The sequence below is a fragment of the Hemibagrus wyckioides genome, linkage group LG19 (genome assembly GCF_019097595.1).
Source record: "Hemibagrus wyckioides isolate EC202008001 linkage group LG19, SWU_Hwy_1.0, whole genome shotgun sequence".
In the NCBI taxonomy this organism is placed as follows: Eukaryota; Metazoa; Chordata; class Actinopteri; order Siluriformes; family Bagridae; genus Hemibagrus; species Hemibagrus wyckioides.
Window position 1 is genome coordinate 20,120,001 of NC_080728.1, and position 10,000 is coordinate 20,130,000.

Sequence of the window (10,000 nt, forward strand, 5' to 3'; positions counted from 1 at the left end):
TAGAAAAATTAATACGAACATAAAATAAGAAAGAAAAACAACACCAGTAACTACACCAGTTACACTCATGTGCATCATGCCACAGCTGGAAGAGCTTTCAGTTTGAAGTGGGGCACAAGAGCGACACGGCACTTTCGGCAATAAACAGATTGATAATTTTCCACCAAACTGAAGAATAATACATAACAAATGAGTGTTTCCGTACCTTTCAGATGATATAAGGTATTCCTGATCAGTATTCAGATGAGGACTCAAATGGAAAAACATTAGCCTCGCTGTCATTTGTCAATAGATCCAGCACTTCAAGTGTCGTATTTATAGCACCTTTTTTCCAGCTATTCTTTAATTTAAAAAAAAAAATTCAATTCAATTCAATTTTATTTGTATAGCGCTTTTAACAAAGAGCATTGTCTCAAAGCAATCTCTGTATGCCTCGGGATGGGTAGAAGAAGGGAAACAAGTGGAAAGTAATTAGCATAGCTGCTGTTCATAATATTAGCAGCACTAGATGATAATGTGTATTTAATCAGATGTACTGGAGCACAAGGTTATGGGATGTGTTAAATGTATGCCAGGATAAAGAGATAAGTCTTTAGTCCATGTTTAAACTGGGAGACTGTGTCTGAGCCCCGAACACTGTCAGGAAGACTATTCCAAAGTTTAGGAGCTAAATACGAAAACGCTCTACACCCTTTTGTAGACTTTGATATTCTGGGAACTACCAGAAATCTAGAATTTTCAGATCTTAAGTAATGTAGCAGATTGTAGCGTGTCAGAAGACCGGAGAGATACGTGGGAGCGAAACCAATTAGAGCCTTGAATGTAAGTAGTGCTAGTTTATAATCGATTCTAAGTTTAACAGGTAGCCAGTGCGGGGATGATAATATTGGGGTTATATGATCATATTTTCTTGATCTGGTAAGAACTCTGGCGGCTGCATTCTGGACTAACTGTAGCTTGTTTATTGAAGATGCAGGACAACCACCTAGTAATGCATTACAGTAGTCCAGTCTGGAGGTCAGGAATGCATGAACTAGTTTTTCTGCATCAGATACAGATAAAATGTTCCTAAGCTTGGCAATATTTCTAAGATGGAAGAAGGCTGTTTTTGTGATATTGGAAATATGATTTTAAAAGGATAAGTTGCTGTCTAATATTACGCCCAGGTCTTTCACTGTTGAGCTAGTAGTAACAGTACATCCTTCTAAAAGCAAGCTGAATTGTGAGAGCTTCTGTGTATTGGTTTTTGGACCAATAAGTAATATCTCTGTCTTATCAGAATTTAATAATAGGAACTTATCGGTCATCCAATCTTTATTATCTTTAACACACTCAGTTAATCTAGACAATTTACATAATTCATCTGGTTTTGATGAGATATATAACTGGGTATCATCAGCATAACAATGGAAACTAATCCCATGCCTTCTAATGATGTTACCCAAGGGAAGCATGTATACTGAAAAAAGCAGAGGTCCTAAAACTGACCCTTGTGGGACCCCGTATTTCACTGGCACTACACTGGACAGTTCTCCATTTAAATCTACAAAAAGGTATCGATCAGACAGGTAGGATCTAAACCATTTTAATGCCTGTCCCTGCATACCTGTGTGATTTTGTAAGCAATCTATGAGAATAAACTATAGACTATAAACACTAAAACTATATATATATATATATATGTAAAACCATAAAACTGTATATCTAAAGAATTTCAGGATTATGAAACCCTAAAGGATCCTTTCACAATACGAGTCCTGAGCTCCATGAGATCCCTGAAGAACGGTGATGTTTTACTAATCCCTCATTGTGGTTATCTTGAATTGATCCTGCCCCAGAGCAGGTTAGCTGTGTACAGTATGTTGCCATGGCGATCTACCCAGCTTAAAATCTGTGAGAGTGTAACTTTGGGTTATGAGTTTAACTCTGAAATCCTGCTTTGTGGTACATCCTATGATTATTTAAAGGGAGTAGTGTGAGTACAAACAGCTGAGTGTCATTAGTAATCTGGTGACTGTGAACAGCTTGACTGGAGGTCATGTGATGAAGTTGCAGGCTGAGGATCATGGGAGTTGTATATAAATCAGTGTTGTGACAGTGAAGGTGGGTTTCATTCACAGAGGTTTTGTTCCATTTGAAGAACTACAGCTTTTTTGTCCTCTGAATATTTTCCCACAGTAGCTTCTGTTAGAAAAGTGTCTACATTTACACGAGTCCTTCACCACCAGGGTGCAGTGTGTCACCATAAATACATTCAATACTGAAATCAGGCAGCTCCTAAACAGCTGGAAATTCCATGGAAGACAGGATTCATGATTCCAGCAGGATCCAGGAATTGTTTGGACTGTTCTGGTCTCATAAAGTTAAGAATACTCTGTATCTGTGGGATTGTCCTCCTAGTACTGATGCTCCTCTATCTCAAATCAAATTTAGTAAATTAAGTGTAAATTGACTTCTTATAAAGTTTCACACAGTTTTTCTGTAGTAGTGTTGAAGACGTGGAGAGTGTTCCAGATTTAAAAGAATGTGATGAATGATGCTTGATTTCATGACTGTGTCTGTGTAATAATTAAGTTAGAATAAGGTTCATGATATGGTGTATGAAAAGAGTCAAACTTCAGAAGACAATTTATATTATATCCAGAGCTGTTTAAATGCAGGGTCCAGAGAGAGAAAAAGACACAGAGAGAGAGAGAGAGAGAGAGAGAGAGAGAGAGAGAGAGAGAGAGAGAGAGCAGTGAGGTGTAAGTGAGATTTGCATGAACAGGACTGAATAGTTTCATTTTTCCCAGAATAGCAATTGGTGGTCCATGCTTCAGTGCTCTGTGAGTGTTTATAGCCCTGTGACTTTAACACTTGACTGAGACTGACATGACTGAGAGCTGCTGCTCAGCAACTTCACCCACAGCAACCATGACTTTGATCAGCGTCTTCATCTGCACACTGGCCCTCTGGACTCAAGGTGAGAGTTTAACATCAACTCACAGCCTCACACACTTCATTTCATACTAATTCTACACCACTTTAGAGCACAGAAACACAATCTATGTTTCTCTTCAGGATCCAGAGGTCAGGTGACTGTGACTCAGACTCCTTCAGTGCAAACTGTTGCTCCAGGAAACACCGTCACCATCAACTGTAGAACCAGTAGCAGTGTGTATAATGGTAACCGTCTCGCCTGGTACCTGCAGAAACCTGGAGAAGCTCCTAAACTCCTGATCTACTATGCTACTAGCTTACAGTCAGGGACTCCAGCTCGTTTCAAAGGCAGTGGATCTAATACTGACTTCACTCTGACCATCAGTGGAGTCCAGACTGAAGATACAGGAGATTACTACTGTCAGAGTTACCATAGTGGTGGAGTGTTCACACAGTGTTAGAGCGTGGTACAAAAACCTCGGTCAGTGAGAGTACACAGAGAAGCACTGCTGCAGCTGGGAGAGACTGCAGGTGCTGAGGGGGAGGATGTGATACAGCACAATGACACACACTGTGGACCAGAGAAAACACACCACACTAACACACTAATACACACACACACACACACACACATACACACACACACACTGTGGACCAGAGAAAACACACCACACTAACACACTAATACACACACACACACACACACACTGTGGACCAGATAAAACACACCACACTAACACACTAATACACACACACACACACACACTGTGGACCAGAGAAGACACACCACACTAACTCACTAATACACACACACACACACACACACTGTGGACCAGAGAAGACACACCACACTAACTCACTAATACACACACACACACACACACACACACTGTGGACCAGAGAAGACACACCACACTAACTCACTAATACACACACACACACACACTGTGGACCAGAGAAGACACACCACACTAACTCACTAATACACACACACACACACACTGTGGACCAGAGAAGACACACCACACTAACACACTAATACACACACACACACACTGTGGACCAGAGAAAACACACCACACTAACTCACTAATACACACACACACAAACACACACTCACTGTGGACCAGAGAAAACACACCACACTAACTCACTAATACACACACACACACACACACACTGTGGACCAGAGAAAACACACCACACTAACTCACTAATACACACACACACACACACACACACACTGTGGACCAGAGAAAACACACCACACTAACTCACTAATGCACACACACACACACACTGTGGACCAGAGAAAACACACCACACTAACTCACTAATACACACACACACTAATACACACACACACACACACTGTGGACCAGAGAAAACACACCACACTAACACACTAATACACACACACACACACACACACACACACTGTGGACCAGAGAAAACACACCACACTAACACACTAATACACACACACACACACACACACACTGTGGACCAGAGAAAACACACCACACTAACTCACTAATACACACACACACACACACACACTGTGGACCAGAGAAAACACACCACACTAACTCACTAATGCACACACACACACACACACACACACACTGTGGACCAGAGAAAACACACCACACTAACTCACTAATACACACACACACTAATACACACACACACACACACACTAATACACACACACACACACTAATACACACACTAATACACACACACACACACACTAATACACACACACACACACACACACACTAATACACACACACACACACACACACACACATACACACACACACACACACACACACATACACACACACACACACACACTGTGGACCAGAGAAAACACACTTTAACTGAACATATCTTACTTATTAACAAACAATTAGATAATAATAAACTCCCTTTAACAATCTTTAATGAGTATAAATCAGATAATTATTTGAAATCAGTAGAAAAAATAAACATTTTAAAATATCTTCATTTATTTCAGTTCTGGACAGATGACCCTGAGTTATACAGCAGTTTGTGTGAAACATCTCAATGATTCTTTATTTGTAACTAGATGACATTAATTAGAAACTCTGTAAGGCACTGGGTTGAATTTCTACATTAATTATTAACACCAGTGATTTGCAGTTTCTTGATTTGATTGAATGTGAAATGTAAAAAATGTTTTTCTGTAGAGATTTCACAAAAACACTGCAACATCAGCAGCACAGTCAACAACCTGACCACTACAACAAGCACACAGAAACTCTGACCAGTCCTGCCTGCTCCTGACCAGTCCCAAACTTCTGCTCAAAGTATCTCCAATCTCACCCACTCCTACATGAAGTTTAACCCTTCCCACCCACTCTTGCAAAAAGTTGACCAATCTTACTGGCTCCTGCAGAATAACTGACCAATTCTGTCCACTTAAGCAGAAACTTTGAGAAACTCCACCACAACAACTCCTGCAAAAATTTTGATCAATCCCATTCTCTCTTGAAGAACATTTGTCCAATCCCATCTGCTCCTGCAGAATAATTAACAAATTCTGCACACTTCTGCTGAAACTTTGACCAATCCCAGCCATTGCTACATAAAGTTTGACCAATCACCTCCTGCTCCTGTTCAGAGTTTAAACAATCTCATTCATTTGTTTGAATGAGTGTGATTTGTTCATTCAGGTTCAGGTCGCGGTTGGAAACAGTGCTACACATAACCATTACTAAGTTGCTGCCCAAGTGCGAGATGTAGCCAAGTTCCAGATGTAGCTTGTGACTGTATCTCGAGATTCTTCACAGTGCAATACAATTAATAATTCCTGTTTATGGATTAGACAAACTCTAGTTTTAGTGACTTTCACCAGACAAAATAAAAATAATGGAAAATGTGATGCAGGGAAATTTGTCATAAATTGTTGACATGGAATGACCCAAACTCATTAATCAGCAGATCTAATGAAAACCCAGCTCTTCTGAGATCATTTTCTCTATAATATTCTAACAGATTAATAAAGTAACATATTCCCTCTCCACCTCTCTCCAACACCATGTCCTGCCTTAAATGTTTTTGAATGATTTTTATTGGAACTTTCTCTTCTTCAACACTTTTAATGGTACTTTCTCTTGGGTCTCTCTCAACTCTTGATGTTATTCCTCACTGATAATTCACTTGAGATGTATGTAATCTTGGGAAATGTAGTTACTCAGGCGAAGAGGCAGGTAAATGTATATTGTACATTAAGCAAAATAAAAATAAAATAACAAGGATAAATTACTAATCTCTTTCTATTGCCAAAACTACCGTCTGTGGCAAACAATATTTGGACATGTTTGTCACTAATGGCAGACGTGTTACCAGAAGATCGATAGAAATACCAGAAGACTGATAGAAGTTCACCACTACTGGCAAACTGTTGTGGCAAACCAGCACTGAACATATTTCCCAGTACTGTAAGTACTGGGAACAGTAAGTAACTTCTCATTATTTCTCACTTTCACATCCTGGTTTTAATGATTCATAAGAAATAAACATGAGGTGTGTCCATATAGGAAATTAATCCACAGTGCGGTGTGATAAAGCGCAAAATGAAGCACAGGAGGCTGTTTTATAGGTTATATACAAAATATAGTACAATAGTGGAGTAAATAAAGTGTAAGGTGGGACATTTAAGCTTAAATGTTATCAGAGTTGATCTTTGGAATATAAAGGGTTAATTTAATCACGTGTTAAGTCTGTGATGTCCCTTTCTGGGTAGTGAGATATGTAAAAAGTTTAAAGTTACCTCAATTTCTATATTTTTTATTGTTAATTTTAAAAGTAATTGCACGAAATCTTTAGTTTTATTTTCCTTATATCATTATATCTAGTTGTTCGTGTCTTTTATTGGGTTTTAGATGAGTTTTTTGGAGTTTTAGGTGTTAATGGGAATGTGTTTAATTTGGTACTGTCTCTTTAAGAATCTCGTGCTGAGGCGATACTCACGCGCTCCCTCGTCAGTCTGTAACTGTAGCTCCTCTCTGACAGGAATGTGTTTTAACGTGTATCTTCTGCCTAAAACCCTTTATCAATAAAATAATCAGGAATTCTACATGAGTATTTTGTACAGTATCATATCACCATAGCAACATTATTGAATTACTGAGTATTTCACTCATACAGAGTGTTTTACTGAGTGGAGTTCACATGGCTAGTCACCAGTGTTTTGTTAGCTAGCAACATCTTTCAGCTTTCACACAGTGACTAGTTTATTTTCCACATTTCCACATTTCTTTAGGCTTCCTGTTACTCATGCTGGGATTTATCTCTTTAGCAGCACTGGTATGCTGACTCCCATGAAATTCCACATATACACTGATCAGCCATAATATTATGACCACCTGCCCAATGTTGTGTTCTCCTTTTGCTGCCAAAACAGCCCTGACCCGTCGAGGCATGGACTCCACTAGATCCCTGAAGGTGTGCTGTGGTATCTGGTGTCAAGATGTTAGCATCAGATCCTTTAAGCCCTGTAAGTGGTAAAGTGGGGCAAAAGGGTGTACATGGTCTGCAGCAATGCTTAAGCAGGTGATACATGTCAAAGTAACATCCACATGGATGGTAGGACCCAAGGTTTCCCAGCAGAACATTGTCCATGGCATGACACTGCCTCCGCCGGCTCGCCTTCTTCCCATAGTGCTTCCTGGTGCCATGTGTTCCCCAGGTAAGCGATTCACACGCACCCGGTCATCCACGTGATGTAAAAGAAAATGTGATTCATCAGACCAGGCCACCTTCTTCCATTGCTCCATGGTCCAGTGCTGATGCTCATTGTTGGAGCTTTTGGTGGTGCACAGGAGTCAGCATGAGCGTCCTGACTGGTCTGCAGCTATGCAGCCCCATACACCACAAACTGTGATGCACTGTCTATTCTGACACCTTTTAGAAGAACCAGAATTAACTTCTTTAGCAATTTGAGCAACAGAACCCCTCTGTTGGATCGGATCACACGGGCCAGCCTTTGTTCCCCACGTCCATCAATGAGCCTTGACCACCCATTACTCTGTTGCTGGTTCACCACTGTTCCTTCCTTGGACCACTTTTGATAGATACTGACCACTTTAGACCGGGAACACCCCACAAGAGCTGCAGTTTTGGAGATGCTCTGATCCAGTGGTCTAGCCATCACAATCTGGCCCTTGTGAAACTCGCTCAAATCCTTACGCTTGTCCATTTTTCCTGCTTCTAACATCAACTTTGAGGACAAAACCTTCACTTGCTGCCAAATATATCCCACCCACTAACAGGTGCCATGATGAGGAGATCATTTTATTATTTTGTGAACTGTGCTGCTGCCATGACGCTCTTGCAGCTTTTCCAGGTACAATAAAGTCTAAATCTGCTTGTGATTACCCTGTTTATCCCGGTTAATCCTGGACTGTTTTAACTTTGTTTTAGATTACAATTTTGGACTGTGTTTGTTTGTGTCTCTTTTATGTAATTGTGTGTTCCATTACTTTTGAATGATATTGTGTTTTGGTTATTGTTGTAGTGACTCACGCTGTGAGAGCAGAAAACAGACACACCAGAGATCGTGAACAAAAGTCTGGGTTTTATCTATAAGGTGCAGTACAAAAAGTCTTTTCTTTTTCTGTGAGTTGGGGTGCACTATGAGATTGAGAGATCAGCAGTGAGGCAGCATGATGAGGTGGGTCCCAGGAGGCTCATGGGGTACAGCACGATCGGATGCCTGCTGAATGGCTAGGTGCAAATACCATTCCCTCAGCAGGAAGCCTGCTTCCCGATCGTGCACTCTGGAGTGTAAATCACTCTCAGTGAGAAAAATCAGGTCTCGAACTGCTCAAAATCTGGTGCTCAAACTGCCCTGATTTATGTTGCAGACCACCAAAGGTAGCCTCTTAGTTTCAGGAGGAAGTGTTACAGTACAATAAATACAACTGTCATCTTCAGGCAATATGTGTGCAAGAAAGATAGGAGCCCTCCCGAATGCCATGTGTAGCACACCCAAAAGAAAAGCTTTGGCCACTACAGCCATAAGCCGAGTACCCTCTGCACCTGGGTGGCACAGAGGCATTGGCCTAGCCAGATTTACTTTATTACAAAAAGGATGGAATCCCCCAATCTCTATCTGGGAGGTGAATATGCTCTATGGCCCCTTTCACCTTGAAAGAAGGAGGATGGAAGGTGAACTACATTCTGTAGCCTTTTTCGACAGTACTGTCGACCCACTGTGACACACCTGGCAGAAGCGTCCATGCTGCTAGGTGGTCTGAGAGAGGTGATGGAGAAATTTGGGGAATTTGAAAGAAAGGTTTTGTTCTTTTCTTTTATCTCCATCAGATTACTTCTCCATGGCAACATATGCAGCCATGAAGTGGCAGATGGTATGGGCAAAAGGGCTAAATATGTGGCCCTTTGGTGACCTCATTGGTGAGCCCCTCACTACAAACAAGCTCCTTTATCATGCCAGCCTGGTACCCCTGCCATGTAGGCTTTTCCTATAAGGGCGGACTTGGCCTGACAGGGCTCCAATGGGAGTGCAGACTTTCTCTTCATGTAGGTGATGAAGGGGGGGGAATTTCTCGCAAGTGTCTCTTTAACCCTAGGCATTGTCACATACCCGTGTTCATCTAGGGCCACAATGGCTGAATACCAGAGGCCTATTAGGAATTATTCCACCTCGACACCTCAGTGTGAATGTCTGGGGAAAAAATGGGAGACGCCTTCATGGAATGAAGTTAGGTAGTAGTCATCAAGCCCAGAGCAGACAGTGCTAACCTTTCATCAGGCTAATCTAAGTAAAGCTTAGTAACAGCACATGTAATCACCTCCAGGAGGTTTTCGAACACGACAGAATGTGGTATCAGTTTAACTGCTGCTTGTTGTCCACATTGAGCTCTTCATCTTCCAATGCAGACAACATTATATCCTCATCTAGGACAGGAGACATTGCAAAGCGAGCTCCCAGAGCTGAAGTGGAGGTATTAGAGTCATCTGAGAGGATGAGAGAAAGGATCTGCTGGTTCTGTTCGACAAACCCGACACGCTTCCTTGATAGACGTGG

At 41.3% G+C, this 10,000-nt stretch overlaps 1 gene segment (V, D, J or C); it reads left to right on the plus strand.

The window, feature by feature from the left end:
- The first annotated feature begins 2,898 nt into the window (after positions 1-2,898).
- On the plus strand, positions 2,899-3,380 carry LOC131369897 (Ig kappa chain V region K29-213-like). The segment is given in 2 exon segments: positions 2,899-2,962; positions 3,061-3,380. Coding segments are annotated over 2 exon segments (369 nt in total).
- Positions 3,381-10,000: the final 6,620 nt, after the last annotated feature.